General features: G+C 45.6%; 1 protein-coding gene across 1 annotated transcript in view; it reads left to right on the forward strand.

Annotated features, from left to right (window-relative positions):
* Positions 1 to 19,945, forward strand: part of CPAMD8 (C3 and PZP like alpha-2-macroglobulin domain containing 8) — a 357,262-nt gene that overhangs the window by 210,575 nt on the left and 126,742 nt on the right. The window contains exon 22 of the mRNA XM_073559839.1: positions 4,407 to 4,549. Within this exon, the coding sequence (XP_073415940.1) occupies positions 4,407 to 4,549 (143 nt within the window). The remainder of the gene's footprint in view (positions 1 to 4,406; positions 4,550 to 19,945) is intronic.

Consider the following 19,945-nt stretch of genomic DNA (forward strand, 5'->3'; position numbering starts at 1 on the left):
TCATATATCATACAATCACATATAGATGCCTCAAATTATCAAAAAAACGCTGGATACATGGACAGATTAAATCACTACATTATTAAAAATAAACCAATAATGGTTCTACACTATGGCATATAGTACCCGCGTAATTATAAATGAGTCTGCTAGAAACCAGATTATAATAAGTGCCCCAACTGACACATTACTCCTAAATTTAGTACCTGGACTTAACAGAAGCGGATCACATTCTTAGCAATTCAACGGCAAGCCATGACAACTGCTACCAAATGTAGAATTAATAATACCTGTATATTATATGTCCACGCTATCACCGCGATCTGTTATGATTGAGTCACCGTAGGAGGCAAAAACAAAATGCTAGCTAAGTCCAGAAAACCAGAGAAGTTGGCAGCTATCGGATTGTAGACCCCTGAACCTATCAACACAACTAGCAGTAGCCGTGGGGGGTTCCTACGATGCCCTAGACCCCTCGATCACAGCCGGAGAATTAAATAGGCCTAAAGAAAGAAAGGGGAAATCTAAACTGCCCCAGAGCAGACCCCAAAGCAATAGGCAGCCCCCAACATATAATGACGGTGAAGCAAGATGAAAATACTAACACAGACAGAAAGATAGACTGAGCAAAGGCGGGGCCCAAGCTAACTAGATAGAAAAGGACAGGAAGGCTGCTGTCTGCAATCCGTGAAAAACCCTATGAAAATAAGAGTCAACAGACTGACAGTGAAAAAGGCCCTGAAGACGCTAGGCTTCAAAAAAGCTATGTCACTACTCAGGAATATTCTGAAGACAGAGCTACAGGCAAAAGGAGATTCAGCTCACCCCAGCAGGGAATGGCAGAATACAGAAAAGCAAGGAAAACAAAAAACAAAAAGCAAAAATGCTAACAGGCAAAACAGAAAACTTAGCTTTAGAGGAGCAGGAATCAGACTGGTGTCCTAGAAGTCCACAGAGAAATCACCCGCAGGGCAGAAGGGCGTTGGCAGCCTTATATCCAGTCCGTGACTCCACTCAGCCAGTCCTCCTCATTAGGCTCAGGTGCCTGATAATCAGGCTCATTACCTTCCTTTACCAGAATAGGGAGTTCACCAGATCTCAGTGACGAAGGGGAAAATGAACTCACAACAGCGATCTACCCCGACGCGCGTTTCGCCTCTTCTTCTTCTTCAGGGGGCATGTCGGGGTAGATCACGGTGATAGCGTGGACATATAATATACAGGTATTATTAATTCTACATTTGGTAGCAGTTGTCATGGCTTGCCCTTGAATTGCTAAGAATGTGATCCGCTTCTGTTAAGTCCAGGTACTAAATTTAGGAGTAATGTGTCAGTTGGGGCACTTATTATAATCTGGTTTCTAGCAGTCTCATTTATAATTACGCGGGTACTATATGCCATAGTGTAGCACCATTATTGGTTTATTTTTAATAATGTAGTGATTTATTCTGTCCATGTATTCAGCGGCTTTTTGATAATTTGAGGCATCTGTATGTGATTGTAAGATATATGAATTCTAATATGAATAAAATTGTTTACATTTTCTACTCTACATTCCTTGTGCCATTTGGTTATTCCTTCTAGTGGCATCTAGTGTTTATTTATCCTAGCGGAATGTACCCATAGTTGGTGTTGGGTTCTAAGGACTAATATGTATATGGAGAAGGGGTGTAGAGTCTTACGGCATGGACCTCAAAAGAAGGGAAGACAAGTGAGGGATAATCTGAAAGGTACATTTTGGTGATAGGAGCAGACCAACGCCTCCACCTGCTCTATTGTCTGATCTTGGGCTATGAGAGAAGTGTAGTCCACCATATGAAAGAGCAGCAGCAGTGGTAGTGTCTGACTGCTGGATCCAGGTTTCAGTAAGAGCCAGAAGGATAAGAGAATTAGAAAAGAAAAAGTCCTGAATGAAGGAGAGTTTGTTACACACTGAACGAGAATTCCAAAGGGCACAATTAAGAGACACAGATGGCATGCAGGGAATATTAATAAGATTAGAGGGGTTTCTGAGTGTAGCAGTTGGGGGGTTTGACTTTCTATAACATGGGGGACCAGGGTTGGGAGCAATATCTACTGCGACTAGGAGAAGGAGGATAGAAAGAGTGAGCAGGTGGTTAAGTGATTTGTGAGAGCATCTCTGATGCTGAATGGTGGGACTGAATGGATCTGTGCAATTTAGCAATGTGAAAAGAGTGTGAGTGCTATACATAGGAGAGGAAAAGAGTGAGGGGCCGATATGGATGGAGTGTAGAGAGTTTATGCCAGGGCGGTGGATGTGTTTGAATGCAGCTGCCAGTATTTAAATTACACAAATGCATATGGTATATATTTGTTGTAATCCAAATGTACAGGGAGTAGATGTATATAAATGTTTTACCTGTCTCCTGCCCTGTCTAACTGCCATGTTATAACTGCCTCATACTTTGATTAAATGTGCATAAATGCCCCCTGCATAAATGCCTTCCCCAAGCTATGTCTGAATATATAGGAGGCTAAGGCTTAGATCTCCTTTTTTTTTTTTTTTTTTGCTCTCTCTCTTCTCGTTAATCAATTAAACTAAATTGAGACAGCAGGACCCAATAAATGTTGTGGTCAGATAAAGAAATGTCCAGCGCTACATGGATCATAAAGCAATTGAAAAGTTTCATGACCTCACAACATAAGGGGAAAGCAGAGTAAGTTGAAATAACTATATACCAGATATAAGCTTGCATAGTTGAAAACACATATGTAGCATTCAGGATTAACTGCTTGCTGACATTGAATGGATTGGAGAAACACAGGAGTTGATTCAGAGCAGAGATTGAAAAAGCTGGTTACCAGATATAAGCTTGCATAGTTGAAAACACATATGTAGCATTCAGGATTAACTGCTTGCTGACATTTAATGGAGTGGACACACACATGAGTTGATTCAGAGCAGAGATTGAAAAGCTGGTTACCTGTATGAAGAGAATAGAGATGTGTGTCACATTCATCCATGTTATAACTGCCTCATATTTTGATTAAGATGTATACCAACCGTTGAAGGTTTAATTGCCCAAACTCTATGATAAACCACTCTACTAACCAATAAAGCACAAGAAATATACTCAAAACTATATAAATTAGCCATGTACATTTTGAGATTATTTTCTGTGGATAAATGAAACAAAACTGGAAATCTTTTGGCCTATTTATCAACAGTATGGAGGAGGAAGAATGAACCATATGCTTAAAAGAGGAGCACCCTGCCTACAGGGAAACATGGGGGTGGCTGAATTATACTCTGGATCTTCTTTGCTTCCTCCTGGAACTGGAACCTGACAAATTCTTTGGAAGAATGGTTCAATGTTGTTTCAGGATTTGCACGTGCCATTTTAGCAAAATTAAACAATAAATGACAACTCCTTACTGTAAGCAGAGGAACACAGAGTGAAAAAAAGACATTAAAAACAAGGTCTATATCACTTGAGCACTGCAGTTAAGATGTATGTCATGTGATGCCTCACAAGATCATGGGGGCATGCAGCACTTGTAGCGAAGTAGTGGGGCTGGTCCTGGAGGTAAATGTGCTTTTCTTTTATTTTATTCTACACACTTGGGACATTCAAAATTAGTTTCCCAGAAGTGACAAAAGCTTTCAAGTCGATCACCACATTTGACAATACATATTACATACTTGTATTAAATACATCTCTTTGACTTGACTAGACTGGTGTCGTTATCCCATAAAACATCAATCACCTTCTCCTGGTGTCAATGAACATGTATGGCCAATATGTGTATGACGGCTTCAGAGTAACAATCTTCCACTAGACAACTGTTTGATCACAATTGTTCAACAACACTCTACTAATGTCTAATGTGTATGACCACGCTAAACATAATATACTATATGTGGTGAATCTACCACTATGCATAATTACATAAATGTTATCATGCAGCCTGAAATGAAGAACTACAAATAAATGCAGTGAACTGTTCAAAGAAAATATATCAAGATCATGTCAGAACGATGCAGAGCGATGATGCACAGCAGTCTATGGTGACCTCTTGGGGCTTATTGGTCAGACTAGTGAAGTCAAGATTAGGGGACAAAAAGCTTGTAGGATGCGATTGAGACGGATGAACTACATATATGTATTCCTTCTTTGCTTTAGGCAGAGAAAATGTTTCAGTTCTAACTACATGCATGCTGTGAGATTTCTGCCGGAATTGTGAACTTTGTAATTACAACTCATAAAAAGCAAGTATGCACATGAAGAATGTAGGTTTCTTTTTCTTCTCCTTGAAATGCGGCCTGTTTTACATTTATTTACATGACAGTTATTCAGGTACGGTAATTTTCCTGGACACTATCTAGCAAAATTAAATGGTGATTCATGTATTTTTGCATTTAACATTGTTTTCTTTATTCTCAGCTAGAGGTCTGGCATATGCAGGAATAAACTGTCTTGGAGAGAGCAATAATAATCTTAAAAACAGCAAATATTCAGAAAATGTATTTGGTGACAGGAAATCTCCATCTGGGGTTGATTTCATCCATAGAAGTGTGATTGTTGAGGTAAGCACCAATTTTTGGTTCATTATTTCATACTTCCGGGTATTAATTTCTGGTTATTGAAGTAAAAGCAGAATCTCTGCCGCATCAAAGATATCATAGTGTGGCAAGATATCCTGAAGCAGAAAAATGTAATTCATCACTCAATTATACAAGTTCAGTGACTCTTATTGTGGTAATGAGGACCCTCTTACTTTATTCTTGCTGATCTACTGCATATCCATGTTTTCGTTTTTCTATAATCTCGAGATATGGTCCTTTTTACTCACTGCTAACTTTCATGGTCATTAATAAAGGGGTGTTGCTAAGAAGGTAATTAATATTTTATTAATATTTTACTGGGTTATATAGTGTAACAAGGTGGCACAGGGTGTTAGTCATGGGCGAAGTCAATAAGGCACAATCAGTCCACAGCCCGACCCCTTGCAAATGAATAAGCAGTTCTGATCCCAGCCCCAGGTCACAGTGGGTTACCTCAGACATCTGGCTCCTCTCTTTGCTGGAATGGATGCACCACACGCCAGTCTCTAGGGCCCAACAGTGCAAACCCCTTAAATTAACTATTTGCTATGTCTAAGCTTTACACATTACACTGTACAATAGCAGAATATTAAGATGAGGCAAACACAGCACATACATTACAATGATACAGCATTAAGACATTACAAACACAGTACATGAATAACAACAAGACATTAAGGCATAACCCATAGTCGGGGCACCGTATAGAGGACCACAAACTGGGAAGGAGAGAGGGAGCAGACGATGGGCTCCCCCCCTCCTTACACCTCTCCCTCCTAAAACATTGTCATCCCCAAACATGATGACCTCTATGGGGTTAAAACAGCACATATAAAAACATCAGTAACAAAGTGTCAAACTTCAGTTAATATCAGCAAGAGACTCAGTCTCTTTCAAAGCAGGCCCTCCTGACCCTGGTACCCTTGCTCCTGGGACTGGTAAAACAGGTACCTTGACCCGATGCCAACTTAGCATCTATCCAGACAGTCTTGACCCAGCTCGAACCTTGAGTCCTCCTGATTAAGCTCTCCCCCTCCATTTAGTGGACCACAGGTTTTTGACGGTGGTGGGCTGCATATAACATGGGGCCAGTCCAGGGGTAGAAATGGGGTAGAGTCCAGGGGCAACACAGTCCAGTTCTGAAGCAGTCACCCGCATAGTCCACCGTTACCAACTCCCGTGGGGTTCCAGCCTCATCATCCAGCAAGGGGTGCGCCAACGGGCGCAAGCAAATTAGGAGGAGGGGGAAACAACACTTAGTCTTTTATCTGTGACCATGGTGGCCACTCCTGACGCCTCAGTCCTCCCTTGGCATCATGCAGGGCTCACTGCCATCTCAGAGACGTGGAACAGTCCCTTTTACACTTTATAGGTGCAACCGGCACAACTCACATTTTTCTTAAAGGGGCCATGTCAGTCAATGCACAGCTGCGGGTTACTGAAATGGGCCGCATGCGGACCCTGCACAACAATATAGGTGTGGGATGAGGATCCACTGGAGGAGGAGTCTCCACTGTTCCTTCCGCTCTGCACCCCCTCCAGCGGTGGCACCATGGCCCCCAGAGCTTCCAGCTTGGATGCTGTGTCTGTGACTGCCTCACTACGTCCAGGCGCCATTACCTCCTGCTTAGCTGCAGGACCTGCGGTCAGTTTCGGCTCACCAGGTGGAGCCTTCTGTGGATACCTTCCTCACAGCCACAACATATGGCCTAATTGAAGGGGACCTCTGTGTACCATGGACCCACATAAATCTTTGCTCCAGTGTTGGCCTCCTGAATGAAGTTTTATCCTCTGGCCAGGTCGAGGTGCCAGACCACACTGCTGGTCATCCGGCCAGCCACAGATCCCCTGACGGGACGCTGCAGTTCCTTAACAATATGGCGCTCTCGCGGCTTCTTTTCCCGGATCACACTCCGGATCCACTGAGCCTTGCCTGCAACGGGCATCCGGGGCTCCTCCACGTATGTGCTATGGGCATCGGACAGGTCAAATGCGGACAGGGAGGACACAGGTGTTGCCATCACCAGGGACGACGGTGGAGTCGGGAGATGTGGTGCAGCCGAAGATGACAGCGGGGCCACAGAAGGTGCATGGGGCAGCAGTCAGGGTGGCAGGTCGTTTGGATGGAAACTTCCTACTTGCCGCCACTGCGTCTCGTGACAGTCCTCCTATGAAGCCCCGGGGAGCAGTGATTGCAGCCGCACGATCCCCCTCATGCAGCTTCTAATGTCCTCTGAGCTCCTTCCGGTTCCGGCTACTTCAGTTCCATGTGTTCCTCATTCTCCACCGGCCGCTTGTCCGGCCGCCGGAAAGAAAGCCATTCCTCTAGCTCCTCCGACCACCAGGCCTCAAAGTGCAGTCTTGTCTCCATCACATCCAGCAATGGCATCTCTTCCATTAACAGGTAGTCACTTTGTCAGGCTCCACCTATTCGTGGGTGGGGTCTCTTCCTATGGCTCCACCCATTTCTCCAGATTCTGCTGCGGGGGCAGGAGCTCTCTCTTCGCCCGCACCCATTTTGGGTGGGCATCCATCACAGCGGGGTGCTGCCTTCTTTCTTCTGGTGCCAAATCTTTTGCATGATGCCCACGAAAGGCAGCACCCTCCTTCATCTTTGCGCCACTGACTGTCTCCTTGTCAGAGTTCAGCGCCATCTTAAAGTCACTGTCAGCCGCCATCTTCAATTCTTTCATGGCGGTCACTATCTCAAAATCACTGTCAGCCGCCATCTTCAATTCTTTCACGGTGGTCAATATCTCAAAATCAATGTCAGCCACCATCTTCAATTCTTTCATGGCGGTCAACATCTCAAAATCACTGTCAGCCACCATCTTCAATTCTTTCAAGGCGGTCAACAATTCACAAAGCTCAGGAGTCTTCTCAAGGTCACTGTCAGCCTCTCGTCTGGTTCCAATGGTGAAAGGTGCCGGGAACGCCATCTCAGTTTCTCCTGCCCTGGTCTTAGACCCCAGATCCTTCTCTGGAAGTCTTAGGGTTTCAGGGTTGCTGGGTTAGATTCTGCCGACTACGCCAAATGTAACAAGGTGGCACGGGGTGGTAGTCATGGGAGAGGTCACTAAGGCACAATCAGTCCACACCCCGGCCCCTTGCACATGAATAAGCAGTTCTGATTCCAGCTCCGGGTCACAGTGGGTTACCTCAGACATCTGACTCCTCCTCCTCCAGTTCTGTATAAGCTGGTGACCACCTGCGAGATTCTCAGCCTGGGGCCCCTTACTGAAGCAGCTTTATCCCTATGGCCTGTAATACTATGCTCACACGTCCTGCCCTTGGGCAAGGTGCCCAGGTGTCTGTCTCTAATCAGGAAGTGCCTTTCCTATACCTCCTTGCTGTGTGCTGCTCTGCTGTGTGACTCATCCCATCTGTTTAAACCCTATGCTGCCTGTATCTAACAAACATTCTTATGTATCATATTCCCTATCTCTAATGTGCCCCTCTATTCTAATCCGCTTATGGTCCTGCACTTCTTCCTAATCTATCCCTAAGCTTATGCACAACACATGACAAATACATTTACATTACAGTGTAAACAATAGTAAAACATTAATAAAACATCAGGGTGCCGCATGTAACACTGGTGAACAAGCAATAAGGAGAGAGAAGGTATAAGAGGGTCCCCACCATCTCCTTAGACTCCTCCCTCCTAAAATATGGTCATTCCCGACCATGGCAGCATCTGTCAATATAAAACTGTTAGAAAACATTTTTAAGCATATTTTCAATATAAGACAGTCTCTATCTGATAACTTTTGTTGGGTCAACCATGACCTCGGCTCCACTCGGTTGGAGATCTGGAACAGAAAGTTAAAGTCTCTTTTAACTCTGGTCCGACTGACCCCAGTCCCATTGCTCCTGGGACTCAGACACATACGGTGTTGCACAACAACCATTCAGGCCCATGGGTCAGTCCTTTCCCGCTCCGGGTAGCCAAACACGGGAAGTCTCTTAAACACATGGCCCGTTGGCTAACTCAGCGGTCCATTCAGTCCTGACCCGACTCACTCCTCGGGTCCTCCTGTACAGGCTTTTCCCCCTCCCTTCTTTTAATAGATCACGGGCACTTAAACACACATGGGCTGCTTTATCAAGGAACATTTCAAGGTTAAGACAGGTAAAATTCAGGGCAAAAGCAGGTAAGATGTAGGATTAAAACAACACAGTCCTTAAAGCAACCGCACTTATAGTCCATAGTAAATAACCCTTTCAGGGTTCCAGTCCTGTAATCCAGCAGGGAATGCGCAAACGTGCACAAATAAAACTTAGATGAGGAAGGGGAAATCAAAAGCAACAGTCCTTTAAACATGACCATTCGGGTTACCACCCACACTCAGTCCTGGTGCCTTCCAGGGCTCCCTGCCCTTCAGGAGATGCGGAACAGTCTCTCATTTAGTGCAACCGGCACAATAGCACCATCACACTTTGCAGCGCTTTACAGACATCATCATCCTTGTCCCCATTGGGGCCCACAATCTAAATTTCCTATCAGTATGTGTTTGGAGTGTGGGAGGAAACTGGAATACTTGGAGGAAAGCCACGCAAACACAGGGAGAACATGCAAACTCCTTGCAATGTTGTCCTTGGTGGGACTTGAACCCAAGACCCCAGTCCTGCAAAACAACAGTGATAACTGATAAACCATTGAGAATTATGCAGAGCAGCCTAAAGACACAGGCGATTATAAAAAGTACTCGTTATATGGTTCGTTTTTACTATCCGTGTGACATTTGTGTGCTGTCCGTGTGACATGTACCGGAATAGTATGCAGAATAGAAATTACAGATTTTTATTTGTTAAAGATGTGCAAAGATATAGATAGATAGATATCCGTCTCATGCAGTGGCATGTAAAAGTTTAAGGGAACCCCTGGTCAGAATGAGTGTTATTATGAATAGTTAAGCAAGTTGAAGTGGAAATGATCTCTAAAAGGCCTAAAGTTAAAGATGACACATTTCCTTTGTATTTTAGGCCAAAAAAAATTATATATATATATATATATATATATACAGTACAGACCAAAAGTTTGGACACACCTTCTCATTCAAAGAGTTTTCTATATTTTCATGATTATGAGAATTGTAGATTCACTCTGAAGGCATCAAAACTATGAATTAACACATGTGGAATTATATAATTAACAAAAAAGTGTGAAACAACTGAAAATATGCCTTATATTCTAGGTTCTTCAAAGTAGCCACCTTTTGCTTTGATTGCTGCTTTGCACACTCTTGGCATTCTCTTGATGAGCTTTTTTTTTTTGATTCATGTGACCATTTCTGTACATATGTGACTATAACGGTGACCGGTTTGTGGTTCAGGGGGCATATAACATCATTGGGGGCTTAGTGTCCTTGTTTTTAACTGTCATTTTTTGGTGTGTGTTTTCTATGACTAATTGTATAAAGCATTTCTTACCTTTGTACTATTTTTGGTGATCCCTGGTGTGTAGTATGTCTCTTTTCTTTTGTTTTCTTCAGTAGAATTACACCACAGCTGCCACAAATACTGCAGGAGACCTACTGGAGCCTGTATGGATCCAAAATACACCCAGAAAACAGTTAAATTTGATGGTGGAAAGATCATGGTCTGGGGTTACATTCAGTATGGGGGTGTTCGAAACATTTGCAAGGTGGAAGGCAATATCAATAGCCTAAAATATCAAGAAGTATTAGCTACCTCTTATATTCCAAATCATATAAGGGGTCAAATTCTGCAGCAGGATGGTGCTCCATCTCATACATCCATCTCCACAACAAAGTTCCTCCAGGGAAAAAATATCAAGGTGCTCAAGGACTGGCCAGCCCAATCACCAGACATAAGCATCATTCAGCATGTTTGGGTTAGGATGAAAGAGGAAGCTTGGAAGACAAAACCAAAGAATCTAGATGAACTTTGGGAGGCATGTAAGGGTCCCGTTACATTTAGCAATGCACCAGCGATCCCGACAACGATACGACCTGGTCAGGATCGCTGGTGCATCACTAAATGGTCGCTAGTGAGCTGCCAAACAGGCAGATCTCACCAGCGACGCAGCAGCGATAAGCGATCCGTCTATGTTCGCTCTTACCTGTCACACCGCAGCGATGATGACGACTTCCGCCTGCGTCGCTAGTCGGCGCCAGTGGGATGCCAACAAGGAAAAAATAGTCCAGGACATTTATGCGCGATCAGCAATATCCAGCGGGGGGGCGGTCGCAGGTACGTGTCACACAAAGCGAGATCGCTAGCGATATCGCTGTTGCGTCACAAAATCGGTGACGCTTTAGCGATATCGCTAGCGATCTCGCGATGTGTAAAAGGCTCTAAGACTGCATTCTTTGCTATCCCTGACAACTTCATCAATAAATTGTATGAATCATTGTTGAACCACATGGATGCAGTCCTTCAAGCTCATGGAAGTCACACAAACTATTAAATATGACTCTAATAGCCTGGGGTGAAGAACGGAGGCTGCGGGAGGAGCCGTGGGATGACGTGTCGGAGGCCGCAGCGCTGGGGAAGGTGAGAGTCCCCCCGGCTCTGCCGGCGGCTCCGCATGCGGCCCCCACCACCCGGCCGCACCGCGCGGCCTCCTGTGCTCCTGGAGGCTCGGCCGCAGAGGACTCGGTGTCGCCGGTGCGGAGCCAGCCCGCGGCTGACGCTGCTGCGTTCCCCCTTTCAGCAGTGGCCCCGTCCATGAAGCCGGCCACTACTCCGGCCCCGTCTGCGACTCAGGTTGCGCCCTGCTCCGCGGCGGCCTCTGGTTCGATTGCGGCGCTGGCCGCGGCCTACCCGGCGGAAACCGCGGCCGCCTCTGCCTCGCTCATGGTTCCAGCTGCGGCCTGCTCTCCGATGGCCGCCTCTGCTGCACGCCATACCGCGGCTGCGGTCTGCCCATCAAAGTCCGTGGCTGCTCCGGCCCTGTTCCAGATTGCGGCTTCGGCCGGGTCATCGGGCTCTGCCGCCTCTGCAGAGCCGTGTGCTAATCACGCTAGCAGGCCCCAGCTTCGCCGCTCCGCTACTCATCGGTCCACGACCCCGGTCCCTCACCTGCGGTTGGAGCTGCAGGCGCTGGGGGCCGGACGGAGCGAAGCCACCACGTCGACAGAAATGAGAGCGTCCACGACACCACCGATGGTGGGCTGCTGGTTCCCAAGCAGAGAACTGGCGCGGAACGCGCGCCGTGGAACCACTTTCGGCCCCTTCTATTCCTTTTGACTCATCTCTCAGGAGGGAGATGGCCCCTGAGCCCTGGGCAAAAAGAACACTCAGGGCTCGGGAACAGTCGAGACATCCCGGGAACCTCACGGCTGTGGGGCTCCCCTGCTGGACTGGCGCAACATCCGCCATCAGGAGATGGCCCGGACTGTTGGGATTTCGTTGCACCGTTGTGCAGGCCTAAAGAGGACAGTTATGCATCCAAAGTTGAGGAAAAGGTTTATTGTTTTCTCCTGATACAGCGGGGATGTGGGAAAAAGTGCTAATGTTAAAGGGAGGGGGAGTCTTTCTTTTAAGAATGCTGTGCGGAAAATGCTGTGGAAAAATATGTTAATGTGTTTTGGGAAAAAAGAGAAAAACAAAAAAAAGAAAGAGAAAGGGGTACTCCGGTTGAGTAACTCCTATTGTTATTAGAATAGTGGTAATCATATATACGGTATGTTAAAGTTGATTTAATAAGTAGTGTGTTTAGCAAAAAAAAATTTATATAACAGGTTCCGGGTACGAGGTAGTTGTGACGAAGACGCCGACCATGACTCTTTTAATGAAGGACGAGGAGATGAGAGATATTGAACCAGACAGTGGTCCCAAGTCAGATCCCCGACACCACGGACACCCCAAAAAGGAAGAAATGGTTGAAGGTAGTGGAAGGGGAGAGCAGTGGGAGGTACACTCCGTAGAGTAGTCTGGGTGGACCTCGCCAACCCGAAAGAAGTTGTCACGTGGCGTGCGCACTGGCGAGTAGCAGTAGGCTGCTCGAAGCATGGTGCTCCCGGTTTAGTTTGGTCCCTGTGGCGGGTGTGGCCCAACGACCGGTCCGACAACAGACTGTGGACAAGCTTCAGAACGACATAGGTAGGGAGTGCGATTGTCGGGACGACAATGGACAAAGGGTGGGGGAGTGTGGGGAAGGTGACTTGACGGACAGACGTGACTGGTAGAAGGAGGGGATGGTTTGTGCACTAGTGACAGAGATTGACAGGTTAGAAAGGTAACAGCAGGGAAAGCCAGAAAAGGGAGTGCAGAACCGTGAAATGACCACAAGATGGCAGGGGAGAGTAGTACAGGACTTAACATCAGCTTAGGAATCCGCTTAGTCATGGGGGGCGGGGAGATAGGAGCTCGGGTGGGAAATTCCCCTGTGAGAGAGGGGATAAATAGAAGAAGGCGGTGCTCCAGGAGAGTTTAGTCCCGGGAGGATCTCAGAAGAAGACGGAGAAAGTGAGAAGAGCTCAGCCAGGGGGACGGACAAAGGAGAGACAGTCAGGGAGGTGGCCCTGACCCGACAGACTGCAGGACAGGCAAGGAGAAGAGGCAGCCAGGGGGAGACCCTGATTCGACGTACCGCAAGACAGACGAGGCCCCGGGGGTACCGATTGGAAGACGACCTCGGGCAGGTGAAGCACTGGGGGTAGATTGGTCTAGGACAGCCCCCAGTGAAAGATCCGCGAGGTGCGTTACTGTGACTGGAGCTGAAGAATAGGTACCCGGGCCTGGCGATACAGTGGTGTAAAGAAGCTGCGGTGCGTGTTTGGTGGTCGTCAGGAGGACGACAAATAAATCTGGAACTGTTACAAGTGGAAGCTGTCTCTGTCTCATCTTTGCCTCGTCTGGTAAGCAGTGGTCCACCCCCCAATCCGGCCCCCTACCACAATAGCACCACAACTTCATTCACCAATGTTATGCAACATATATTTGTATTTTAAGTTAATTATTTGTTTGAATATCACATTACTTGCTGTGGGCTGCAAAACTTTTGTCTTGCCAAAATCTGACCATTCTGTGTTCATTAAATGATCAATATTTCTGCATTGATGGCAATTTATTTTCTTAACCTAAACCACATTTCGGAGGGTTTCAGCTTTCAAAAGAATAATTTATACAACCAATGGATGAATTTAACGTCAGGTTATAAGCTTTTATTTACATTACATGGATAAGCGACATAACTTCTGTCAGGGAGTGTATTATACTATATGGAGGACTGAGTGTATTTTAATATATGGAGAGCTATGAGGAGTGTATTATACTATATGGAGGACTATGCAGAGTGTATTATACTATATGGAGGTCTATGGGGCACATTATATTGGAGACTATAGGGAGTGTATTATACTATATGGAGGACTATGGGGCACATTACATTATATGGAGAACTATGGAGAGTAAACTGTAGATGTGCTGCTGATAACATGATACTGTATGTGGATCTATTAGTGATCCATTAGTGATTGTTCTTTCCCCATCATTGTTTCTCAGTTGGTGTAAAGAGGCTGGGAAACAAGTGTTGAACAACTTCAATATTGTCAATCACACTCATTTAGCGGCCTGAACTCAGCGCATGTAAATGCAATTGAAATGCTTCTTTGTGATGTGCAATATGATAGCATTTGGGACCCCATTTTAAACTTTGCCTAGGGCCTCACTTTGCCTAAAACTGGCCCTGAGCACAAGGCAGAAGAGGATGAATTTGTCAATGCAGCTGGGGAACTGGCACCACCTTGGAAGGGATGGTTAGCATGACAGAAATGTGGAAAACCTTACTCAGAACGTCGCAAATTCCAGCACCACCATCTGATACAGTCCCTATTTTGGTACAGTACAAACAGATGTTTTTTGTACAATACAAATAGAGGCATTTTGGTACAGCACTCCCAGAGGATTTTTGGTAAAGTAGAAACAGAGGCTTTTTTGGCACAGTACTTAAAGAGGCTTTTTGATAAAGTGAAAACAGAGGTTTTTTGGCATAGTACACACAGAGGCTTTTGTCACAGTAGAAACATATGTTTTGTCGTAGCTGCTACAGGGGGAGCTGCTACAGGGGGAATGGGCAGCCGATCCACATCAGTTTTTCCCCTTGCCCAAACAGTGTCGACCAAGCGTCAGCTGTCCAGATCACCAGTGAGTCCGAATTGTGAGGTTTCTCGCCCTTCTGTTCACAAGTGCTTGGAGACAAAGTGACACACACACTGGTCGTGGCTAAATCACTTTATCTGACGTAATGAAATATAAGACATGTTTTTATACCATTTACAACAATATGTGACTCTATGCAGCTCATTTGGCCCCCACCATCACCTCAGGGTCATACCTTGTTTACAATGTAACCAGAACACGTTGTTGAGAATAAATATGATAACAAGTATAGTTTCCTTGAAGACAGAGACTACTAGTCTACATAAGAATAATTCTAGCAATAATAAGGCAAAAGGCAATTGAAGTCTTAAAGGCATTTAAAGGGATATAAAAGCAAACCATTAACTCTTCTATATCAATTTCCCCCTTTTGTAAATGGTATAACCTTTGCCACAGGGTCAGCTGATGTCCACAAAGGAGCTACTGTCTCATGGGTCTAGTACCCATAAGGGGGCTTCCTACCTGCTTCGCCCATCCACCCTCAGTGTGGACACTCACCTTCCCCATCAGCAATGGCTACCTGGGGTCTATGATACACTACAGAAGGTTCAGCCTTAGATTTTTTTTCCACACATACATTAATCAGTAGCTTAAGTAATATATATATTAGCGCTTTTACGGCTACATAAAACAATAAGCAAAACAACAAAATTTGCATACAAGTCTGCAAAATGCCAAAAATCCATCCTGCTAAGCCATTAAACCAATTTGCTGGATTTAGGAAAGAGAATGTGTTACCCCACCAGGAGTCTCTCTTTGCGCTGTGTTTTAACCATTGGTCTCTAAGTTCACCTATTTTGTCTATACTGGCCCTGATCTGGAGATTGCCAGCAGGGTCGATATAATTACAACAGGTGGGACCAATTATAATAATAATCTTTATTTTTTTTTATAATCTTTATTTTTATATAGCTCTAACATATTCCGCAGCGCTTTACATTTTGCACACATCATCATCACTGTCCCCGATGGGGCTCACAATCTAAATTCCCAATTAGTATGTCTTTAGAATGTGGGAGGAAACCGGAGTGCCCGGAGGAAACCCACGCAAACACGGGGAGAACATACAAACTCCTTGCAGATGTTGTCCTTGGTGGGATTCGAACCCAGGACCCCAGCGCTGCAAGGCTGCAGCGCTAACCACTGAGCCACCGTGCCGCCCTACACATTCCTCCTTCTTTTGCTGTCAGGTAATCTAGTACTATAGTATGTTGGTTAGTAACTACGATTAATTGTCTCTGTATTGTATTAGTTTCATTAAGAACTTCAAGAATCTCGAAAATCTGATCGTCCAGGTAGTCGGTAGCTTCCACTAATTTATCCCACATTTGTGTTATGAAGGGGTATATTAGCATACTACTGAATATTTTATTTGTTATCCCCATTTCTACTAGATGCGGCCTACCATTTGGACGGGGCTTATTGTCTGCAGCCCTTTTATACAAAGTGTGAATTGGAACTGCTGCTGTGTCTATTTAACTATGAGGAACTATGAAAGTGGCTGGCGTTAGTTTGGCAAGAGTGCAAACCCCTCTTATGTCCGGGCTCACCCACCTGTACGCACGATGTCCGCAAACCAAGAATACTCCATCAGGGAGAACACAAACGTGACCAGGGGTCTGTATACATTGGTATAAACTCAAAAGTCCTGACATAGGCTTATGGGCACACCAAGTATTATTCATTTGTTTTCCCCTTATACCAGATGTACATTTACCCCTTTCTTTCCTTATTATTTTACCCGTAGATGCTCTACAGCCTTCAATACCATCCTGGTACACCGTCTTATTAACCTGTGTTTGATCATGAGTGTATATGCGGAAGCAATTATTGTCCTCACCACAGGTGTCTGCTCCAGTGTGTTGAAGACTGAACCACAGTCCATCATTGGGAATGGGGTCTGAGTGAGGGATTTCAGTCCTCCTCCTGGCGACCATATTTCCGACATCTGAGTCATATTCCCGCCACCACATTTGTACCTTAGGCCGCGTTATATTAAACTGAAACCAGGGATTAGCGGCCCATCCGATTATAGCCAATGAGGCAGATATATCACGGGACACATCTTTTCCCCAAAACCTAGATTGATTCCAAGTCTCATTGTGTATGCAGTGTGGGGTTAATACCTCCCATGGCTCCAGAGGTAAGGCCAAGTATGGCATAGTCCTTGCAGATACTGGGCTGTGTGTACAGATCCAACAGTCTTTCGGTTTCTGTCCTTCCATGTCCTTTATAAGAAGAGCATGATGCCGAATAAGTTTGTTGTCCCAGTCAACATTTAAGAGTTTGTCCTGTGTCTCTGTAGAGTGCAGTAACCCTGTCACTGCCAGCAAGGTGATGAGGAGAACAGTCATTCTGCTGCTGAAAGGACCTTCTTGCAATGACTGGCGTGGATCCAGGTTGGCTTTCCCTCAAGTTTTACTGAGGTGGATGTGGTCAGCTGGACTTGGAAGGGGCCGTCAAATCGTGGGTCCAGGCTCCTTCTCACGTGCCTGCATATAACCACCCAATCACCTGGATTCAGCTGATGCACATCTGCACTGGGATTAGGATCTGGAATGGATGAGAACACATGTTTATGCACCACATTAAGTCTTTCCTGTAAGGCCTGGACGTAGGCTGTCATAGACCCGTGTTGCATTTGCAGCACCTGTGGGAAGTACAGACCAGTCTTTGGTGCACTACCAAACAGGACTTCAACGGAAGACAAGCCTTTCTTTCTATTTGGAGTGTGTCTGACTGAAAAGAGTGCAAGAGGCAAGCACTCTACCAAGCTCTTTCCTGTGTCTGCCATGGCCTTTTGACTTTTCAGTTGAGGTGTCCCATTTAGTCTTTCTACCTTCCCACTACTTTGTGGCCTATATGGTGTATGAAATGCTTGCTGTACACCCAGGGCCTGCATGACTTCCCTCATTATTTCTCCTGTGAAGTGTGTACCCCTATCACTTTCTATGGTTTCTGGGACACCATACCTGCAGATCAGTTCTTTCATCAGTTTGTCTGCAGTTGTTTTAGCAGTTGCAGATTTTACCGGCTAGGCTTCGGGCCAACCAGAGAAGAGATCTACACATACTAGGACATATTCATACACTCCTACCTTTGGTAGCTGTATGTAATCAATCTGCAGTCTCTGAAACGGGTAGAGAGGCCTAGGTGTCGCTTTCTTAGGGACTTTTACTGTTTTACCTGGGTTGTGCTGTGCACAGATGAGGCATGATTGTACAAGTTTCGCGGCTGCGTAACTGAAACCAGGAGCGATCCAGAAGGCATCTACCATGGCACACATGTGACTTTTGTAGGCGTGCGTGGGGCCATGTGTTGCTTGCGCCATAATTGGGAACAGGGACTTCGGTAGACACAACTTATCCTTATTCTCCCATACTCCATTTGAGTTCAGCTCAGCTCCCAGTCTCCCCCAGTGTTCCTTCTCTGTTTGGGCAGCCTATTGCTGGAGAGATTTCAGGACATCTAAGCTCAGTGTGGCTGGAATATGCTGACTCCCCGCCACCGTCCACTGCTTCCTAGGCCGCCTGGCTGCTACTTTAGTAGCCTCGTCCGCCCTTCTGTTGCCTTCTACTTCCACGGAGTCACCTTTTGCGTGTGCTTTTACCTTGACAATGCCAACCTGGACTGGTAACATCAATGCCTCCATCAATTTTTTCACCAGCTCTGCATTTTTAATGGGCTTACCGGCTGATGTAAGGAACGCTCTGCTTCTCCAGATAGGGCCATAATCATGGGCTATTCCCCATGCATAATTCGAATCAGTGTAAATATTAGCGACTTTACCTGCAGCGGCTCTACACGCCTCAGTGAGTGCCTTCAACTCTGCCTCCTGCGCCGACATGTGAGGAGAGAGTGGTTCAGCTTGGATTACCTCATGTGAGGATACTACTGCATATCCAGTGTAGAATCGTCCATCCTGGTGGTATCTGGAGGCATCTACAAAAAACTCAAAATCTGCATTAGGAATAGGTTTTTCATGAACGTGTTCAAACCCAACCCTGACTCATCAGTTCTATGCAGACATGTTCATGCGTCATGTCAAAGTATTCTTCCTCACTTGCTAAAACAGTCACCAATTCCCCCTTTTCTGAATCCACAGGCTGGAGGGTGGCTGGATTCAGAACGTTACACCTTTTGAGGGTGACATACTCAGGAATTAGTAGAGCACACTCAAGTCGCAGCTGTCTGGCCATAGACAGATGTTTCGGTTGAACTTGTACGAGTATGGCATGGATGTCATGTGGGGAATAGATTGTTAAAGGAAACGTCAGTGTGATCTCACATGCCTTTCCTAGTAGTAGTGCCGCTGCTCCTACCGCACGGACACACGTAGGTGACCCTCGGATCACTGGGTCTAATTGTGCAGAGTAGTAAGCTATTGGTCTCTGTTTCCCCCCATGTTGCTGTGTCAGTACTGCAGTAGCATGTCCTCCCTGCTCCGTGCAAAACAAGAAAAATGGCTGGTCATAATTTGGAATGCCTAAGGCCAGGGCTGACACAATGAGCAGTTTGAGAGAATGGAAGGAATCAATTGCTTCTTGAGTGAGGTCATATGGGTCTGATGGCAAGCAGTCATAAAGTGGTTGCATCATTTGTGAAGCAGACCTTATCCAAGGCCTGCAGTAGGTCACTAAACCTAGGAAGGTGCGTAGATGCTGATGTGACCTGGGTAGAGGGAGATTTTGAATTGCCTGTTTTCTGTCTTCAGTCAGGTGTCTCGTACCTTCGGCAATACAATGTCCCAAAAATGTCACCTTTTGTTTGCAATACTGTAATTTGTCACGTGAGACCTTGCAACCCTTTTCTGCTAAAAAACATAGCAAGGAAACTGTAGCTTCCTTGAAGGACGTCTGGTCCGGGCAGCAGAGCAAAAAGTCATCCACGTACTGCAAAAGTACTACCTGTGGATGAGGTGGTTGCCATTGCTCAAGGAACCCTGCCATTGCTGTTGAATAGATTGTAAGGGAGTTTTTTCCTCCTTGTGGGAGGACTGTCCAACAATATTGTTTACCTTCATGAGTAAAGGAAAAAAGATACTCACAGTCAGGGTGCAGGGGTACAGAGAAAAATGCATTCGCCAAATCAATGACTGTGAAACATGTTGCTGTTGCTGGGATCTGTGACAGTATTGTGTTGGTTAGGGACAATGGACATCACACTTTCTGTAACATCATTAATAGCCCTTAAGTCATGAACCATCCGGTAAGTGTCAGGGGAACCCTTTGGTCCTTTTTTCTTAAT

Source organism: Dendrobates tinctorius, unplaced genomic scaffold (assembly GCF_039654945.1).
Source record: "Dendrobates tinctorius isolate UK_male_01 unplaced genomic scaffold, ASM3965494v1 ptg000276l, whole genome shotgun sequence".
In the NCBI taxonomy this organism is placed as follows: Eukaryota; Metazoa; Chordata; class Amphibia; order Anura; family Dendrobatidae; genus Dendrobates; species Dendrobates tinctorius.